This window comes from Pagrus major, chromosome 13, assembly GCF_040436345.1.
Source record: "Pagrus major chromosome 13, Pma_NU_1.0".
NCBI lineage: Eukaryota > Metazoa > Chordata > Actinopteri > Spariformes > Sparidae > Pagrus > Pagrus major.
Window position 1 is genome coordinate 25,238,873 of NC_133227.1, and position 21,926 is coordinate 25,260,798.

General features: G+C 41.3%; 1 protein-coding gene across 1 annotated transcript in view; it reads right to left on the reverse strand.

The window, feature by feature from the left end:
* Positions 1–15,037, reverse strand: part of mcama (melanoma cell adhesion molecule a) — a 50,348-nt gene extending 35,311 nt beyond the window's left edge. Inside the window, exon 1 of the mRNA XM_073479781.1 lies at positions 14,972–15,037. Coding sequence (XP_073335882.1) covers positions 14,972–15,035 — 64 coding nt within the window. The 5' untranslated portion in view covers positions 15,036–15,037. The remainder of the gene's footprint in view (positions 1–14,971) is intronic.
* Between the last annotated feature and the right edge of the window lie 6,889 nt (positions 15,038–21,926).

Below are 21,926 nucleotides of genomic sequence, written 5' to 3' on the forward strand. Positions count from 1 at the left end.
CTCTATATTATTAAAATACTCTCTCTCTCTGTCTCTCTCTCTCTCTCTCTTAGATGCTTTCCAAAATTGGATCCAATTGATTTAACTTAAATCATCAGTACCCAACCCTAACTAAATACAAAAAGGCAACAAAAGATGGGATAAAACAGAAAATAATGTGGCTTCCAGCAAAAATGTAATTTGTGAAACCACGCATTCGCAGACCACTGTCTTCAAAACTAACAATTCCTTTTGTTTTTTTCTTTTGTTTACGTTAGCGGACTCCATTTCTAAACCAACCTAAGCTACTGTTGCTCTCTGTTAGCGGAGCAGAGCGTCACTGAGATGAGACACTCGAGCAGAAGAAGAGTACGTGCATAAAGTCACATCCTTTGGACTTTCATGTTATAGTAAACTGTCTATTCTGTCCTGTTTCAGTCACTTATCCAGGTCAGGGTCACTTTCACCACAGGGCAAGCAGTTCAGCCCAGACGTCTGGCAACCTCATCCAGGTCCTTCAGTCTCCACGGGGGGTTTCCCTGCCAGATGCCCAAACCACCTCGGATGACTCCTCTCAGTGTGGCGAGGCTGCAGTCAGTCTGGCACAAGGGTCTGCTTCTGTCACCCACTGATGAAGTCAGAAGAACTACAGGGAGACGTTGGCTAAGATAAGATTCATGTTTTCGTCTCCACCTCGAGGGATGCTGAGAGGTTTTTATGCTTTTCTGCTGTCACAGCTGAGAAGTGCATTTAGGTTGTTCTGCTTCCCAGAACACAGCCAGGAGTCACAATGGGAAACCTGCAGAGAAACCTCACTTTGACCATTAGATTTTTGTATTCTTACAAAAAGGTGTGCAAGTGTACAAAAGCCCCCATTCAAGTCCTTTCACTTGCTTTGTGAGAGGTGGCATTCGATATTATGACATAAAAGTGGCACAAAAGGAATCCACAGCGAACTACAGGTTCATCTGTCAAGACCAAAGTGAGAAGAAGATTAAAATCATTATAACTCATCACATATTTTGCACTCGGGGGCAAAAATGTTCATAGCATGGACAGACAAACAGACGGACTGAAAGCTTGTACTGATATGTCACTGCAGATATTTGAAGGAAATCAGCCAGCCTGCACAGACCGCACCGTCCAAACCCAAATGTGTTGAGGGTTTATTTTGGTCACGTACCATTCTGCTTGATATAACACACCAGTTTTAATTTGTTTGGAACATAATGCTGGCTGCCACAGAGCTAGTTAATCCACCACGGTATGCATGATGTCTTCATTTGGTTTTGATTCAAGTTTTTTATTATGTTGAACGTTTTCCAGCGACAAAATTTCTCATAAACGTGGTTTTGGTCCAGCTTCATCACATTTAAATTGCCGGCGGAGAACTTCCACACAGCTTTGACACTGTCTCTTTTTGTATTTTTAAAAGAATTACAGCTTAAAAAAAAAAACTAATTACATGCAAGAAAATACACTTTGATGCTCAACTCTGCATCTCACATCAACCATGAAGGTGTTTGCCAACAGCTAACCACAGCCTTTATCTTTGTCTTCCTCAACCAATCCCAGATGGCAATTCAGAGAGTCTTCAATCCAGTGCATGGGACAGTGTTTGTCTGGAGGCTTGACAAGTCTTTATTCTAAAATTGCAGTTGTAGAAGAAGCCCTACGGGGCAGATTCCAGACCCTAAACTTGAGCCGCCAAGGTAGATCACATTACAGCTTTCATCAGACACATCTTCAAAAGACACAGGCAGTGTCTGGCAGCAACTAAACTGCCCCAAAAGTCAACTCTGCGCCGAGGCTCCTTAATAAATCCTGTCTGTGTGACTTCACTCTTCAGTGTCTGATTCTTATCTGTGAACAAAGCCTTTTGTTACATCTTGTGTTGGTTGGCATTTCACAACAAAGCCCACCACAAGTCACCACATAAGCTCTAAACATCTACTACGAACGCTCGTGTTTTTCTGTCTACATGCGGTTGAATCCGTAATAAAGACTTTCACAGCTGGAAAAGGACATGCGTTGGATCTTTTTCTATTCAAATTCAGCTCATCTTTTCAAACTGCCGGCATCTGTAGAAAGTTCCTCCCACGCGTCTGCTCTATGACTTCTGGAAGATGGGAGGAGAGCGACAAAATGCAAAAAGACTATAAAAATAAAAGGTTTACATTCTTATTTATCATATCAAACTCAATAAATTCATGTTTTGCTCAAACTCCAGTCAATCTGTCACGAGTTTCATACACAGCACAGAAAAAAATGTGCTGGGTATGTTGCCCATACGTCTCACAAACAAGTGCTGAAAAAGCTGTCGTTGTGTTTTCACCTGTGTCTGTTTGTTTGTTGGTTGGTTGGTTGGTTGGTTGGTTGGTTGGTTGGTTTGTCAGCAGGATTACACAAAAACTACAGAATGGATTTTGACTTGGATGGAGGATGAGTCCCAGTCCCAGAGGATTGTTGGGCCTGGGAAGAGGTACATGCTTTACTGACTGCCATTCTGATTTTTGTCTTATATGATCATTTTCTTTTTATATATCTTTGGGTTTAGAACTGCTCTGTAAAATTGGGATGGATATTTGGAAACAATATACAGCAACTGATCCTAGTCCGAGAGAAACTGAGACGCTGGAAATATTCTACACAAATTCCTCTGTCCGATCAACAGTTGCTGCTGCTTCTCCTCCATCAGCTCATTTTCTGCCTCTCTTGGTTCTCCTGAGGGACACTTGAACAAAGAGATGAGCCCTCTGGGGAATCTGCCAAACAAATGCCCCGCAACCACAGAACAGAAAAAGAAAAAAATAATTACGCCTGCACTATGAATCAGCTGTGGGCAAGCGTCCCACACAAAGCATGAAATGTTAGTTAATTCTTTTAACTCTTACTCCTTTACCACTGCACTCACCGCTGAGCCTCAGGGGTGGGGATAACATTTACAGCACTGACACAAGACTCTGTAATCCTGCTCTGTGCATAATACCAAACGCAGCCTCCCTCGTCCAAACTTAAATTTAAAAAGCACATAATGTTGAGGGTGTTTTCTTAACTCTGCTAGTTTTGAATCTATAGCCGGTAGTTTATAGTAATGAACAGACTAATCAGAAAAAAGAAAAAAACGATGCCAGATGTATGCCAGATTCATGGCATGGCACAGCCCATTAGCGCAAGAGGCAAACACTATGAAAGACGCTCTCGTTAGCCCCAAGGTCCTCATGAATATTCACACACACATGTACACGCCGAACACAGAGATGTCTTCACCATCAAAGTCAGCCTGGATTTAAAAGTGACTTCATTTTAATTTGACAACAGATGTGAATGCAAGCTGATGTGACAGGAAACTGACTGGCAAAGTGCCAGACATCATGAGCTCCAATGTTCAATCTGGATTGACTTGAAAAAATAATATAATAATATATTTCCATAATGTGATGTGACGTGTTTGTTTTTAGTAGACAAGTTAACAGGTCCAGACTGAAATAACTCAACAACTATTGGATGGACTGCAATGAAAATTGGTCAAGATATCCACGGTTCCCAGATGACGTACTTTACTAACTCCAGTTTCTCGACTGTTATTAGATGGATTCCATTGAAATTTGGGTTAGGGGTTTGATTTATGACAAAATGAAAAAAAATGAATATTTCATTAGCACTAATTAGGATATGTTAGCATGCCAACATGCTAAACTAAGCTGGTGAACATGGTAAACATTATATCGGGTAAACATCAGCTTGTTAGTGGACAATAAGACAAGTACAGAATATTGCCAATTTTATCATTTAATGGAGGTTAATGAATTATTAATATATATTTAAATTTATATTTTGTTTAGTCTTGTCTAAATGTCCATCTTCAATTGGTCAAAAGATTAAATAAGTGGATTATCCACCCATTTATTTGGCTGTTGACTCCAAAACTGGTCTTTGGTTGACAATAATATGAACATTAAGAAACTATTTTTGGTGGCTGTCACAATAATTAACTTCACCCTCAGGTGTCAACGAAGCTTCTGTGCACTTTGACCCTTAAATGTCTGGAAAAATACTGACACTACCTGTTGTATTTACTATTTTGTTACTTTCGTCACTTTGCAACTTAATCCGGGTGATGAGCCCAGTGCTGCTCTAAATATATCTCTGCAGGCTCCAGGTGACACTGACACACTGGTTGGTTTGGCAGCTTGACATAAACCCACAGAGCAAAAGAAATCAGAGGACCTGACATTCCTCAGGACAATGATACGGTCTTATGGGGAAGCCTCGAGCAAATGCTGAAAACAAGTCGGTGGCACCTGCATTGTTGCAAAAAGAAACATCGCTCATATCCATTACAACACAACTGACATGAAGTAACAAGTGAAACATATAACCAATGACATACTGCTGTGGTCACATTTCATACACACCTAAACCCCTCAGGATTTAAAGGGGAATCTGTGCTTTCCACCCACCAAGAGAAGTATAAGTTCACTATGGACCCTTTTAATTTTGGACAGTCTCCCTGATTAACTTAGTTCTCATGATGCTGCAGAGTTACACCACCTTGGAGCTTGACATTTTTAATGATGTCTGGTTGACAACAATAGAAAACTAATTTCCAAAAAGCTTGATAATTACTTCAATTTCTATATAATCCAGCTTCACTTGGACCTTCCCTGTGGTGTCGAACATGGTGTTGGATATCAATATGTTTCAAGGTATTGTATCAAAGTTAGAAATTCCAGTATTGTGACAACTGTGGTATTGATCTTCTCATGTAGTATTTACCTAAATAAAGAACTATTCCTTTCAACACAAAATTAAGGAGATCATCATCAAAAACCAGCCTCCAAAATCCAGTATCTTAATACATGTACCATCTTTTCAAACATTCAATTTCAGTTTCCGATTTATAAATGTGTTGCTCACTTCAGTGATCTGGGTTGCATCAGCTTTTATAATGCCAGGTCGAAGAAAAACACCTTTAGAGCCAAAATTCAACTGATCTGAAATCAAAATGGTTTTGTTTGGCACCAGGACCTTCAGTCATTGCTGGTTTGGGCATTTTGGAAGTCCAGTCTTCCAGTTTCTAAGAAATGGTCTGGCTTTCCTTGCAGAGTGTATGTTATGTCGTGCCAGCTTTATGTGCAATACCTCAAAGCTTGATCAAGCTAACATGACTTTACGTACATTTTACACAAAGATTCTTACTCTTAATATTAAACAGATTAAGGATGCTGAGCTCTTTTCACTCCAGCTTCATAACACACATTTATCAAGTTAATCCCACGCTTTAATTGCATACAACTCTTTCATGTGTGTTCCTGCTGTTTCAGTCAGAACGTGTTGACAACAACAAGAGCAAAGTAAATATTCCCAGGCTTTGTCCGCTGCACTCAAAAGGGAAAAAAAAAGGCAAAGGAGGGGGCATGAGAGAGGTGTGTGAGGAGACACAGGATGGGGGGGACACGGCTCAGAAAAGGCGGGAAGGAGGCGAAGACCATTGTGGTGTACGATTTCTCTGTAACGTGAGCCCCGGCTTGTTGCCCCCACAGCAGAATGTGCCTTGTCCGATGGATTGGGCGTCAGGTGTGTGCAGCTGCTGCTTAAGCTCTGTTTGCACACCAAAGGGGGAAAAAGTGGGAAAAGAAGGAAGGAAAAGCTCCTCAATGGAGGCGACACTGGAGGTTTTTTTGTCTCTCCCTCTGGCACTGATGGGACCGCAGCCAAGACTTGGATCATGGCCCAAGAGAGTGCCATGTGTCCCACAGATGGGCCTTCTAAATATGAAGAAACGTCATGTACAGATGGCCAATTTTGCCTGTGCAGAGTTTAGAGACAAATGGCCGAATCTGCCAAAGACTGAAATGCTCCTAATGAATGTCTTATTTTGAAAGAAAACAGGTCCGTCTTCAATATACATGCACATATGTATGCATGTGGTATTTTTAGCCTAAATAATGAGTGACAATATAGAAAGCATGTTCATGTAGTGTTACTGCAACAACAAAGGAAACAAACTAAATATGAAAACACTCAAATTAATGATCATTTGGCCTCCAGATGTGCAAATGTGTCATATTATATCACTGACAATATTGTGACACACTGACTGACATATTTAATGACTAAATACAGCAGGAACACACATGGCTGAAAGCAAAAGTATGTCTGTAGCAGAGGAAAAGAGCAGAGGAGCTTCATCGCACAACAAAGACCACATACATGTGCTGACGTCTCATCACTAAATTGATCAGGAGACGACACACACATCATGATCCGTCTGATTCTGCTGAGGTGACAGTGACTGATTGATCACATCGTACACTCGCCTTCTGGTAATTAATTAGTTGCATGCTTTTAGTGTGGATAACGTTAAATCAAACTGATGTGTGTGTTTCTGTGTGTCTGTTCCCGTCTTTGGCCGATTTAGATTCCACATGGTGACTGTGGCAAAACTCCAGATGCACTGTCTGGTGATGCAAAGTAACAAAGTACAATTACTTAAGTACTTAACCAGCTTTTTTAACCAGATTTGTGTCAGTACAATTTTGGTAGTGTGTGCAAATCAACAATGTTAAAACTTCTTGCTATTTTGCCTGTAACCCAGAGCTCTCCTAAAATCTGCCAAAACGTGTCATCTAGCAGCTGTAAGGCTTTTGTATACACTTTGAATTGTTGCTCCACACTTTATAAGCGCGCATCCACAGATACAAAGAAACTAACGCTAAGACTCCACTGGATACGTGTCTGCTGCGTTACGGCTCTGGTACGGTTTTGCTCCGTCGTCCTCGTCCGGCAACCCCCACCAGCTGCGTTTTGAGTCCGCCACGGCGCAGCTCCGCCAAACAGCTGGAGTTACGAAACTGAGGAAATCCCGCGATAATTACATAATCATGCACGACCGTAGTTATATGTATGTGTTATAAACACAATAACACAAAGTGTTCCCGACTGAAGGATTAGAAGAAGTATTTGTCTCTTTTTTGAGGTTTTTGTGCTGGCATCAACACAGAGTGTTTTATTTTGAAAATTAACCGGATGTCATGCTGTTGTTTCGTGTCTGACTTCCTGTCTGCTCTGTGCTGAATTCGGCTGAATTGCTGCGTTGTGCTGCGGCATCCGCCAGATATAGAAGTCCTGCAGCTCCTAAGTTAACACATAGACTAGAGTGAAACAGATCAGCTCGTATCCGGTGGAATCTGCGGGTAAGGCAGAAAACTAGGCAGTGCAGATAAAACTGTGAAACAAGGCAGCTGATCAAATGTGAACCACAATCCAGTTCAGTGACTAATTATATAAAATTAGCTCCACAGCAGCCAGCTCCATCTGGCATTAAAAACTGCTAGATCACTCTGATGAAGGCCACAAGCTGAAACTACAACTACAAGTGTTGCCTGAGTTTTGACATCGTTAAAACTGTTTACATGTTACTAATACTCCAGTAGTATACTGTTTCACTGACTGAGCACGTTAAGCCCCTGAGGGAATAACCCACTGATATTTTAAGCTAAAGTTCGTTCTACATTTTGCTGATAACAGCATTTTCAAATTGCATTGCTACTTTTACTGAAGTTAACGCTGATCAAATGCTGGGCAACATAACATCTGGGTAAATCCACTGTGCATACTGGTACATGTAAACACTGATGGAGTGGCCATCTGCACAGGAAATCACTGATTTCCCCGTCAGAATAAAGTTTAAGGGACGACTGGTTGACCACATTACAAGCTGTGAAATGCACATTTAAGTATAGACAGATGTTACAGGTGCACTCTCGAGGTAAATAATCATGCAGATGACTGTGTTGGCTGTGTAGCAAAAATGCACTATCCACCCGCTAAAAACACACGTCTACATTCATCACACTGCTCTTACAATACTGTATACAAATAATCAATCCGGTGCAAGCAGTGCAGCCAAATCCAATACGTGGGATTCAAAGAGGCTTTCAAGAAATGACCCTCTCAGCACTCTCCCAGCACGACGGGGAAAAAACTCAGATGTGGAACCCTGCAGCCCTTTTTTACACGTTTTTAAAAATAAATACAAAAAAAAAACCCTCAGTGTGGTGCTGGAGAAATTGTTCCTGTTTCTGATCCAGTGTGTGATGAAAGTTAGCGCTCATCTTCATCCCCTGAGTGCACACGGATGTTCCTCCCTCTCATGAGTAATTTCCTACATTCCTCTTCTTGATTGAGTTTGCTTAAACAACCGTCACAAGCTCCGAAACAGCTACTGTCTTCTCCAGGGTGGATTGTTCACCGTATAGATTTTTCACTGTTGAATGACGGGCTTTGAATAACACACAAGTCAGGGATGTTTTGCAGAGCTCTTCAGAATCAGAAAGGTAGTCAATACAGGAGAAATTCCCTCCCAGAAGGCCAGGGATCAAACTACAGAGGCAGCTGTTGGATATGAAATCCCACTCAGACATCCAGCATCCACTGACTGCAGAGACACACCAGGCGTGCAAGACAAGGATCCTGAAAAAACCCCTTCAGTTTAGGCTTAAGGCTGGATGTCAGCTCGGCTCCTGCTAGCTGAACAGCTCCAGCTTTGATTTTCTAAAACACGCCCTGGATCTTCAAAGCATGCAGAGGCTTTAAACTGAAGACTGAGACAACAAACGCCAAAAAAACAAGACTAAACTCAAACAAAATGAGTTTCAGTCAATTTGCAGCAGCTCGGCAGACAAGTTTGAACAGATTTAAGGAGGTAATCTTCAATTTTTTCTTAGAAATCAATTTCTGATGTTTTATAACAAAAGCAATCAGGCCTGTTGTGTTGTTGCACCCTTCAATCTACCCTCTGTCTGTCTGCCTCTTATGAAGGAAATACAATGTCACCTAATTTACTTTTTCCAACAAAGTGGGAAACATTCATCCTGAACAAATCTGCTTCAATATCCGCTCCTGGTACCCCGAGCACGAACATTTTATAGTTATTTTAAGGGAAAGCACTTGAGTAAGAAGGAAGATGGTCGTCTTATAGTGCATCTCATTTACCTCAGAACGACGTCATACCTTAGTTGACTGTACAACAAGTGTTCCAGTGAGAGATTGTCAGCTATTGTTAACAATACCAGTTGCTTAATGATGCATTACAAGGTTGTTTTGTGCATAAAAACACTGAAGCAACATGACCACTGACAGAAGTTGGACAGAACTGTTGTAAGAGATGATTTAATGAGACATAAATAAGACAGAAGCACCAATAAACTGGATATTCTACAGCTTTCATAGCTGTTGATTTGTGAAGCAGACATCTTCATCTGGATTTTGAGGTTGAAGTGTCGACCGGAAATTTCGCCTTCCGACTTCAAATGGATCACATCATTATTCAACAGAAAATTTAAAGCTAGGGTTGCAACTAACGTTTATTTTCATTGTGGATTATTCGCAATTACTGTACTAATCAATTAATCAATTTGCAGTTTTTTTCTACTGTATAAAATGTCAGAAAATGGTAAAACATGTTGATCAGTGTTTTCCAAAGCCCAAGATGGCGTCATCAAATGTCGATATTTGCTCACAACCCAAAAACATTCAGTTTAATGTCATAGAGGAGTAAAGAGACCAGAAAATAGTCACATTAAAGAAGCTACAACCAAAGAATTTTGACTTTTTTCTCTTAAAAATGTACTCAAACTGATTAATGGATAATCAAAACGGTTGGCAATACATTTCAGTTGGCCACTATTTGAATAGTTGCAGTACGGACTTTCAATAACCACATCTTTCCTTTAAATTAACTAAGTGTCAACGTCCAGCAGATATTGTTCAATGACTGTACAGAAAAGCTCACAACCTTAAATAATCAGTGAAAGAGTTAACTCAGCGGGACGTGAGGTATTTGATTGTTCACCATGCTGACATTCATGTTAGCTGAATTAACTTACATATGCTTAAAACCATACAGCCACGCACTATTATAATACCACGGGGATCAAACAGCGCACTCTCTTTAATGAAAACAATGAGCCGATACATTAGATTATATGGCTGTCATGCCTGGCTATCACTCAGGCAAATGCACTAATCCCACACGAACAACTGCAGCCAACAGCTGCACACTTCCTGCTGCATTCAGACAAGCCCAGCAGCAGCAGCAGCGGACTGGAGGCATTCTCAGGCACTCAGCCACAGAGACGGATCAAGAAGAGGTCAGGGAGACCAGCCATTATTTACACGAGGAGACTGACTCACTGGGATACCTTATGAGTTGGTTTTTGGTGCTTCTTTACTCGCTACTGACTCACATTTTCTTATCTGGCTGGTAATGAATGATTAATGAAGGCTCATAAATCATCCAGACAAGAAGTAAGATAATCTGACAAATAATCAGACCAAACATTGATAGATTGACAGGTTTTAGATGGTGTTAACAACTGTGTACAACAACGTATTGTTGCGGTTTCATATCCAGCACTATTTATATTGAAATGAGATGGTTTTCTTCTTTATGCAGTCTGACCTTGTGGTCAAAAACAATTTGAATATCCCAATTATAAGAGTGGCTGTTTAAGTAATTTAATTTAATTTAATGTATCATTCTTAATTGTATTTGAGAATGTCAATAAATCTATATAAATCACAATAAATAATAATAAACTGAATTGCTTCCAATAACATTTAGGTTGAAGATCACCACAGCCATAGCACACTGTGTAAGACTTCAAATATGACATTTAATAAGAGTTATCTGTCGCAGAAGTAACAAAGTTTTCCTTAACAATAAATAATTTACATTTAAGACACAAATATAAACACTGTTAGCCGATAAACCGTATTTTATCGCCATCGCAATATGAACATGTGCAATAAACAAATAAACGCGATCAAGAAAAGCAAATAATTTCATTTACACGTGATTAATTGGTATCAATTTGGTGGAGACTTTGAGGTAAGCTAGCATGATGGAGCTCGGAGCTTTCCCAAAACCAGGTCGTTCAGACGGAGCATTGGTGCCAGTCAGGTTGACAGCACTGTGTCATCTGCGTACTTTAAACATATCGTTCCTTCACTGCTGCAGGAGGTGTTGTCGTGTAAACAGAGAAGACAATAGGGGATAACACACTCTGTGTTTAAAATCAACTCACTGGGTTTAAAACCATTTACAAGCACCTGTTGTGGCCTCTCTTGTGAAAAGCTCTTGATCCATTGAACCAGTTTCGGGTTCACCTGAAGCTCCACTTGGCAGCGTAGTCACGTGTTTATGTGACTCCTGCATCTAAAGTTTATTCTCTTAGTTGATTAATTTGATCATTATTTCCACTAATCAAATACTCAAATGTCAAAAACAGCAAAAGATGTCTCTAAAATTCAATCCATCTTCAAATTGCTTGCTTTATTTCACTAGCCGTGCAAAGATCCTCAGCTGATGATGTTATATGATGAAATAAATCAGAAAAACAGGAAATTCTCACATCTGAGAGGCTGAAACAAGAGGTGATTTGGTCTTATTAGTCCTCGTTTTCTGTCTATCAATCATTAAATAACTTGACTAATCACCTTGAATACATTCTGCAGTAATTAATAATATCATATATTTTATAAGGACAACTTCCAGGCCAGTAAATATCAAAGTTAAAGCCCTCCAACTGTGTATTGGAGGTGTGAAAAGGAAGAATTCCTGCACAGCCCTGACAAGATTACCCTAAAATGACGTTAGAAAGCTCTCCATCAAGAAAGAACTGAGTTGTTTCTTTGTAGCTTCACTGAACAAAGTGGTAAAAATGTCCCTTCGCTCAAAAGTCACAAAGCTTACTTTGATTCATGAACGAGTTAGGTTTGAACCGCAGTGTTTCCTGCCAATTCAAATTTATCTGTATCCTTCTCGTATCGGATCGCGACTGATGTATCCAGATATTAACTGAATCATTCGTGTGAGTTATGTAAACTGTCATCCTATACATCTAATTAAAGAATTGGAGCCTGTCCTCCATCTTCAGTTGCTTTTACACAACAAAAAGCCTGACATCCCTCAGAGCCTCCAAATTCACTGAAGGATAAAACCTTGTTTGGTTAAAAATAACACATAATGGCATGAAAGAAAGTAAGCATGGTTCTCGTCTCTACTTTCTCTTCTGTAAATGTCATCGTAAAAGCTCCGCCGCTGCTCTGATTTACTGCCTGGACCACTTGCTCATTCCTGTAACACAACATGACCATCATACTGATGAACACTGGTCTGTGAAATCAATAGAGGTCCCATCAACTGAGCTACATGTTTGGATTTCTTTTCTCATAGTCAGGATGGCTTTGTTTCCATGCAGGAGAAATGCTTTTAGCCACAAATTGTATTTGAGTAAGTGCTCTTCAGGGCCCATTAGGGAGGAGGTCAGTTTTGACAGAAACTTGGTTTAGAGGCTCTTTAGAGGGACGGGGTCTCTATCGCTAACCAACGACCTAATCCAAAAACAGACAGCTTTACTCCCGTCTCCAGAGGAGGTAAGGGGAGATGAGGATTAAATAGAGGTAACCCAATTAAGACAAGGCTGATGGACTAAAAAAACAGGGATTTAAGGGAAAAAGAGGTTTAAGGTCAAGACGGAGTGAGTGTTGTCCTGTTGTGAGATGCAACATGGAGAAGGAGGAAGGTTTACGTTTAAGTCTGTACAGTAAGGCTCGAGTTAGGTAATCCACCAGGGAACATGACGGCCGCCTTTTGGGAGGGGTGGGGCAACGAAAGGATTCACATTGGAAGCGCCATTCTTATCTTTTACTCTTCTTAATCAACTAGTTGAATTGAATCATGAGTAGGGTCGGGTACTTTTGAGCGTATCGACTGAATTAAGTTACTACTACCAGGTATTTCGGTACCTGTGAACTGAAATTACATTTTTGGTATTAAAGAAAGAGTAAAGTATTGGAAAAGGTACTTTTGGGTACCCCTACCGGCATCTGTGTCAGTTCAAATGTGAAATGTACACAACCCTAATCATGAGTTGCCTGGAGATTCCCAACCCTATACTTAAGTGTTGCAGCAGAGGGAGTACAAAGCTGTACAGTCAATTTATCTGCCAGATATCGGCCATACGGTGTATCAGTTGGACTGAGACAAGGTCAGCACTGTCTGAAAGGCAGTGTTTTCTCACCGCTTATCAAACATTAACTGTGGGGCGGAAACTTACAATTATATGCATGAATTGATGGCCACATAAAAGGTCAGAAAAAAAGAGAAATTTGCTCGTCACAAGTTCCTGTAGTCCAGGGTGAATTCCTCAAATGTTTTTTTTGCCCAACCAAGAGTCCAGAACCCAAAGATATTCAGTTTAATAGGATACAAAACAGCAATTCTTCACAACTGCTTGTCTGGAGCCAATGAATGTTGCCTGAACCATTTAAACCACTGTTAATATCAAAGTAATTGCAAATGACTCTGTTATTTGACTATTAATTGGCTGTCAGTGTTACATGGTAGCCTGAACTTCTAATCTTACAGTCCTGCACCTGCTGTTACTTTAGGGCTAATACTAAATATAGAGTTGATAAATGATGGTCAACAAACTGTATTTACTGTGTATAGCACTTAAAGTCTTAGCAACCACTTAAAGCACTTAACAGCACAGGCGAGCATTCACCCATTGACAGACGCTGGCGGCCACCTGCACATCAGGAGCGACAAGCACTCATGAAAGAGCCACCAGGAGCAAAATCGGGTTCAGTTGGGGTATCTTGCCTAAGGACACGTCACAACATGTAGACTGTAGGGGCTGGGAACAGAACCACTGACCCGTCCATTTGTGGACGACCGCTCTACCTCCTGAGCCACAGCCGCCTCAGTTAGTTCACTAACAGGAAATCGATCAAGACTTACAGTTTTTCTCTGTTTTCGGTCATTGAAAACAGAGAAACTTAACTGGTATCTTGCCAGAGGACACTGCACGACATGTAGACTGCAGGGACTGGGAATTGAACCACCGACCCCTCCGATTGGTCATCAACCGCTCATCCTTATGAGCCACAGCCGGCCCAATTAGTTCACCAACAGCAGATCAATCATGATTTACAGTTTTTCTCTGTTTTGAAGTCATTGAAAACAGACAATCATAACTGCTATCTTGCCCAAGAACACGTCACAGCATGTCTACTGCAGGAGCTGGGAATCAAACCACCGACCCTCCCATTCCTGGATGACCGCTCTACCGCCTCAAGATTTACAGCTTTTCTCTGTTTTACATCACTGTAAAGTGAATATCTTTGGATTTTGGGCTCTAGGTCTGACAAAACAAGACATTTGAGGATGTGACCTTGCACTCTGGGAAACTAAGATGGACATATTTCATAATTAACAAGTTAAAAAAAGGAATTAATCTTAGCTGGAGCCTCTTAAGATGAACTCTGGTAGTCATAATGATAAAGAAGAGAAAGGGACACACACACACACATTGGTCATGCAGTATCCCACAGCTCTGCCCTGCCTCCTCCATCACACTGCTTTAACAGTCTGCTTTTAAAACAACATAACCTAAACTCACAAACCAACCATGTCCTGCTCTGGGACTGCCTCTAACCACTGCGGTTCTTTAGATGTTCACCATTAAAACCTTTTAATAACTTATCCAGACTGTGTCACACAACAGTTTATGACACAAGCCTGTAAAACGCAACAACAACAAAAAACACCCTTACACGCCATGTGTGTGTCCGTGCTTTTACGCGCTGCACTGCTGCGTGTTGGTGGGTTTAATTGCTCCGTTAATTACGCGGTAATTAATTACACCTTTAAATAATTTAACGACGACGCCACCGAAAAAAAGATGCTGAAAATGTGCGACCCATTCAACATGTGCTCATCACAGCGACCAAAAACACACTTTTGTTCGAGAAAACAGTGTTTAAGTGAACTAAGGAATAAAAAAAACCTTGTTCATGTCAGAGAGGTTTGGTTGGAGCATCCGACAGACGCACACACGTTGTGTTCTCAGTCTCCTCTTTCTCCTTAAACTTGGAGAAAAAAAAAAGGCACAAAAGAAACATTTTTAGTTTTACTCACCGCTCCAGTTGAGGAGACACGCGTGAAGAAAGAGCGGTAGAAATGCTCTGTGCAGGAAAGCCATGTCTTTCTGGGCTGCTTGTCGTATCCAGTCCAAAATAATGTGACTTGAAGTGGTGTGTCGACGAGAAGTTGTCCAGCGAGCGGAGGAGACTGAGGAGAGGAGGAGGAGGAGGAGGAGGAGAGGGGAGGGAGCTCAATTAACGTCTCAGGCTGGCGGGGTCCTCCTCCTCCTATTGTGTGTGTGTGTGTGTGTGTGTGTGTGTGTGTGTGTGTGTGCGCGCGCGCGCGCGCGCGCGTGCGTGCGTGCGGTAGAAGCAGCTTATCAGTGTTTTCTGCTGCTACAAACTGCGTCTCCTCATTCACACGCAGGGTAGAAAAAAGTCCTCAAGGTCACAATAATAAGCCCACCTTATCACGCCTGCACACCTTTTAGCCTGAGTCACACGGCCCGTCGGCTGGATTTGAGCTTAACTGCAACACTTTATTTGCATTAAGTCTAATAAATGCATCCACACAACAAAAAGTGCACGAGCTTGAAATTTAATTCGGGAGCACTGAAACTTGAGTTTATCTGCTTTGCAGTGTTGAGGAGCAATGTTAGAAGGAATGGATCGCTCCCTCTGCTGCCCCCGAGTTAAAAAAACAGCCGCAAAACTGCCTCTTGGGTACGTAAAGCTTGATAAAATGATGTCTATGGTGGCCCAATGTACAAGAAAAATGTGAGTAAGTGCCCTTCAAGTGAAGAAAATGTGATAACGTGCCCTTTACAGTGAATCTCTGCTGGAGATAATACCACAAAGTGACCTCTAGGGTGACTTTCCAGCAGAGAAAACATGGTAAAGTGTCCCGTAACGTGCCCTTCCAGTGCTGACAACATGATACAGTGCCCTCTGGGGTGCCCTTCTAGTGGAGAAAACGTTAAAAAAGTGTTCTCTAGGGTGACTTTCCAGTCGAGAAAACATGATAAAGTGGAGAAAACATGATGTTGGTTGCCCTCTAAGGTGCCCTTTTAGTGGAGAAATCGTAATAAACTGGCCTCAAGGGGGACTTTCCAGCAGAGAAAACATGGTAAAGTGGAGAAAACATGGCAAAGTGTCCTCTAACGTGCCCTTCCAATGCTGACAACATGATACAGTGCCCTCTGGGGTGCCCTTCCAGTGGAGAAAATATGAGGCAGTGCCTTCTAGGTTGACTCTCCAGTGGAGAAAACATGGTGTTGCACCCTCTAAGGTGCCTTTCCAGTGGAGAAAACGTGATTCAGTGCCCTTTACGATATCTTTCCAGTGCAAAAAATGCAAAGTGAAAATGTGATGCAGTGGCCTCTATAGTGACCTTCCAGTGGAGAAAATGTGTGCAACGTGTTGCAGTGCCTTCTTGGCTTCCCTTTCAGTGCAGAAAACATGATAAATTACCCGCTAAGCTGTCCTTTGTGAAGAAAATGTGACCTTTTTGCACAATACTTGGAGGTGACAATACTTGGACTAGATGGCGGAGCTCGAGAGGATATCCTCACACGCTATGGTAGCTACTTATCAGTCACAATGTAGCCTCGCCCTAACACCCTGCTTTATTATCTATTTGACTCTAAATGGGACCATAATGTACAAAATGAACATCAAGAAAAGTAGTGATCGAGACCACAAGCTCATCAGGAAACTCTTTACCGAGTAGTATGGTCATTTTCTCATAAGCTTGCATACAACTGGACTCCTCTTTGAAACCAGGGCAGTCGCCCCCTGCTGGCCGTTAGAAAGGATGCAGGTTTAAGGCTTTTCCGCATCTGCTTCACACAAATCTGACACCCTGTTTTTGGGACACAGTCTTGCAATCTTCGCTTCATTGCAGCATAAATTAATAACAATTTTAATTATATTCTTGGAATGACATGAGGATCATTTACACATCTTCTGATGGCTTTTTGACAGACTTTATGAGCTCTGCATGGTTTGTCAGGCACCTGCTCGGGGAGCTATTGCAGCACTACATCACCAGCCAGCCTCTAATCGTCAACCAAGGGATTTTTGGTTGTTCCTCCCCCCGGCTTAAAACTAAAGGAGACTGTGCCTTTGAAGTTGTGGCCTCTACTCTGTGGAGCTCTCTCCCTTTGGACCTGAGATCTGTGGACATGGCAGGCAAGTAAAAAGCAGCTCAAGACTCACTGGTAAATAAACTTTACTTAAAGTTCACCATTCAAACATACCATAGCAACCAATCTTGATCATCTAGCAGTGATAAACACCTTCCAGCTGTTTCTAGCTCGCCCCCGCAATTTCTCCAGTAATTATATGTTTTAACTAATATTCTTCTTTTTTAAAAGCTAACCAGGTCAATAGTAATATTAGCATATCTTTCAAGACAAGAATACATTAAGACTAAAATAGATTTAAATAAACACCCATGATGCACATGATGCAGCGTTCAGAACAAGGATTAAGCAGAGGTTACATACACTGGACTTCCTCCGGTAAAGTGAGCCGACTTCTGGTGTTTCCATCACTGACTCTACAATCACCTTGTCTGACAGCTGCAGCAGAAAAGCTTCCTGAAGTCGGTCACCCAGCTGTCCATCCCCCGTCACACACGAGCCCCACAGCTGTGTGGACACAGCACAGGTATTAGACATGGAGACGGAAATCTCGTGGTTACTGAACACTTTAACCAACGATAGGTTTACCAGAGAGAGCTATCAAACATGCTGTATGTGGGGAACTCCACGTTGTGAAACTGTAAAACTTTGTCTTAAAGTCATTACCTATGACCAGAGTACATGTACAAGCATTAATTGTCACTTCTTCTATAGTTCACTGTGTGAAAGTATTAACTTTTCTAACCTTTAACATAAGATGAGCTGATGAGATGAGATTTACCTTCAGAGAAGCGTAATTTAATGTTAAGTTACACTGAAGACAGCTGCGATTGATGAGTTTAAAAACATTCCTATGTTGAATGTAATAGACTTGATGTGGATTTATACGGTATATCAGATCAGAGTCACTGGAAAATGCTGAGTGAAGAGGTTTTTCCGCCAGGTGTGGTCGTGTTGGAGTAGCGTAGCGATAAAGAAGCTGTCTCGGGTTTATTTAAACCCAGCGGTTTCTCACGTTTGTGGCTTGTGACCCTGTAAAATGAAGCAATCTCTACTTGTGATCCCTAATCACAGGTAAACATGGCCTTAAAGGAACCGTTCATCCAGAAATAAGAATTAAATCATTAACTACTCAACTTCATGCCAACGCAAAAGTCTGGTGAGGTTTCACAGTGTACTTATCATTTCTGAAGCTTCACAGCATTCCCCTTAAGAACTGAAGTAAATTTGGACTTGTTTTTAAAATGTTATGAAAAGAAAAACCAAAAACCAAAAATTGGTTCCATACAGCTCCTGTGGCGTATTCCACGTCTCCAGAAGCCCCAGAGAGCCCAAACTGGTTTGAGAAGACGTCTTTTTTACCCTCAATCCACAGTTTCAGATGGGGTGTGCACTTTAAAAGAGGGTGTAAATGAGGTCAGATAAATTTTGGATCTCAGGGTTTCCAGAGCCTTGGATTAGATATCCCCAACTACTTCAGATGTTTAGGAGAATGCTGTGACTCTGTTTTGCTGTGAAGCTCCAGAAAATGTTTTGTGGATTACAAAAGTTCACCTGACTTTCCATCATGGGGGTGAGCAGATAATGACTGAATTAATTTTTAATATCTGGGTGATTTGTTCCTTTATATAAAACCTTGGCCTTCTCAAATGTTTTTCATTTGAAGGATTTTTTTTTTGCGGCCTGAAGTGGAGAAGGCTTCTGTTATTTCACAATGAAATGGCAAAAATCAGAGAAAGGTTTAAAAACATCGTCGGTCCCTTATGAGAACTTCAGGGTGTTGAGAGCTTCGCAAAACCACCTGTATGAATCACACCTCAACGAGCCATTCTGGACTCAAAGTCAACCTGAGCTTCATACTGAACAGAGGACAGCAGCAGCTGCACACATGTGTAAAAGTGTATCTCGCACCTCGTATCAGGGAGTATTTGCTTTGGATTTGAGCCAACTTCTCTCTCAACTCTGAAGGAAACCATCTCTCACATGAAATCTATCTGCCCCTTTTCTCATGAGACCTGATTCTATCCAGGCTTCTTCTAAAACCGGGTTTTTCCAACTTTTCGCCCACACATTGTCTCCTTTGTTAATACCAGTAGCTCACTATCCACTGGCTCTTTCCATCTCAGCCGGAAGTATTCTCTGCAGTTGGTAGAATCTGATGAGCAAAACCTGGCACAGATTACATTTTTTATTTTAACAGTCTGTTGAACAGATTTTGTTTAGTTTGTTTTAAAATAAACTTCATTATTTTAGGGAACCTTGGTCAAAAAAGGAAGCACTTGGTAAAAGCTTGGGAACAATTTTGGTCAGCGGTCTCCTCCCTCTGCCGTACCGCTGCCGCACTACTCCACACTAAAGCTGTCTTTACATCAACATAGTATCACAATCTCTCTGAAGGAGGATTTGCTGCTCCTAAATCTTGGCTCGTTGCTCAGCTTCTGTTTTGTTTCTTTGCTTCTCCCTGCACTTAGAGGCCTTTCCAGTTATTTCTCTACTAACTCTGCTGTTGTCCCGGGTGTAGGGTGTGGACAGGCATGTGCAACATCCGTGACAGATGGCACGGTCAGCCACTTCTCTTCTTCACCTGCCATTAGCGAGGAGCTTCAAGATCGTAGCATGCCGGAGGTTCATGCTACACCCTCGAGATCACACCCCCGCTCAGTGCAGACGCCCTGACAAACCATGCGATGTCATACCTCAACTTTGACCGCACTTTTTCAGTCGGATAAAAACATTTTTTTATGCTCTTTAAAATAATTTGGCAAGGACAGTAAATAGTGTTCATTCCATACAAATACTCCTCACACAGGGTTTTGAAAATGCTACATGTAGCACTAAAGTTAGAAACATTATTGGAGTTAAAGTGTCTGGGGGTGCTGCGATATTGCAGTAAAAATCTATATTTGTCTCTTTAATTCTTGGCTCGCAGACATGAAGGGGCCACACAAATATCACCGGCCTCTGGAAACGAGCTCTGTTTTCTGCCAGAGTGGAAATAAAAGTCAGAAGCTCGTGTGAAAAAGTCTTTGAAGTGGGCAGCAATCCCAAACCCCATCTGAAATCCTTCTTTTCCCCTGTAATGGAGAGGAGGAGAGGAAGAAATAAAAGATGATTCCCCTCTGACAAATCCTTCTTCTACTATATTTTTAATTCAGCTGTGCCTCTTTGTCATAACCCCACACCCCTCTTGCTTCTTCTTTCTCTTTATTCCAGCCATCTCTGGTGCTGCCATGGCTTGAAAGCAAAAAGGCGTTATAGTGAAGATTTAATGGTCAGACTGAATTAAAACACGCACATGTAATCAGACATGAGAGGAGACGGGTCAGTGGAGATGATGTTCACTTTCCTCACAGTTTACTTTAAGGAACATTTCCCACAAACAAGATGAAATCTACATTTGAAGTTATTTAAATATATTTTTACTTTATGTAACTCTCAGGGATGGTAGAGTGTGCGCTCCATGTACAGAGGCTGTGTTGACACCGCAGCGGCCCAGGGTTCGAATCCGACCTGTGGTCCTTCACTGCATGTCATCTCATTCCTGTTTTCCTTCATGCTTCAAGCTGTCCTATCCAATAAAGCCATGAAAAGGCCAAAAAGAAAGAAGAAGAAAGAAATGCAGAGATTCATCTGTATTCACCTGTTAGGGGGGGGTTTCCAAAATGCAGTTACAGTATATAAAGTGCAGTAATTGTAAGTTAAAAGTGTAGAAGTCAATCAATCAAAGGCACAGGAGAAGAAGTGGCTGTGGTTCAAGCATTTGAAATCATCAGGACGGTGTTTCCATCAGTGCACAGCATCGTATGTAGATTCATTATGACTCCATGTGTTCTTCCAGACGACTGCTTCCTTAAAATCTGTGGGCCCCTTAATTCTTCAATAAGATCATCAAAAAAAAAGTTTGGCCCAAGAATGTTAAATGAGTTATGAAGCAGCTGAAGCGTTTTAATTTTTAAAAGGTAACTGGTTCTTGTAAGAACTCTGGCAGCAGCTTTCTAAATGAGCAGAAGTTGTCTGACAGTCTTTTTGTTGTACATCAGAACAATATTACCACCGTGTTGGAGATGAAGGCTTGAATGAGTTTCTTGAAATCTTCTCTGAACATGAGCGCTCTCATTCTTGCTATTTGTTTGAGATGATAAAATGTAGTTGCATGAGACACAAACAAGATGAGCGTCAGCCTCATTTCACTGTGATGTAATGCGACTCTGCTGACTACATGTCATGTACATGTACGAGCCACGGTCCGCTAATCAGCTTTGAAGTCCATTACATTCTTGTTATAACTGCATCATCTCATCACTGAAAGAAAGCAAATGGTGCTTATATTCATTTTGTTTCCAGCTCGTACACACAAGGTAAGAACTGAATCACGTCATTAGGATTCTTTTAAAACTAAAATAACTTGAAGACTTCATATTTTTTAAATAAATATCATTATTCATTTAGTCATTGATACTTATCACAGTAAAAGTATTTTCATTCAGTGATTACCTCACTGTAAAGTCGTTTTCATTGTTGTTTTTTATGTTTCATTGTGTCCTGGAACCTCAATGAATTTGCCCCCAACCTCAGAGCTGACAGCGATCGTTCATCAAAAAATCCATCTACAAAGCAAGACGAGCTTGTTTCCGGCATTTCTTGACAGCAGATCAGTTAAAAAGTCCTGCAGGGAGTAATGGAACAAGACGGCACAGTGAGCTGCTCACTGATGAGCTGCAGGTGACGCACACCTCTACACTTCAAACTCCCCACCAAGGAAATCAACTCCTTTTTACTGCCGGTGAATGATAGAAAAAGGCCAGATACTGACACATTTTATTAAGATACTTTGAGTTTGTTTGGCTGACTAGTTGCTATTTCTGA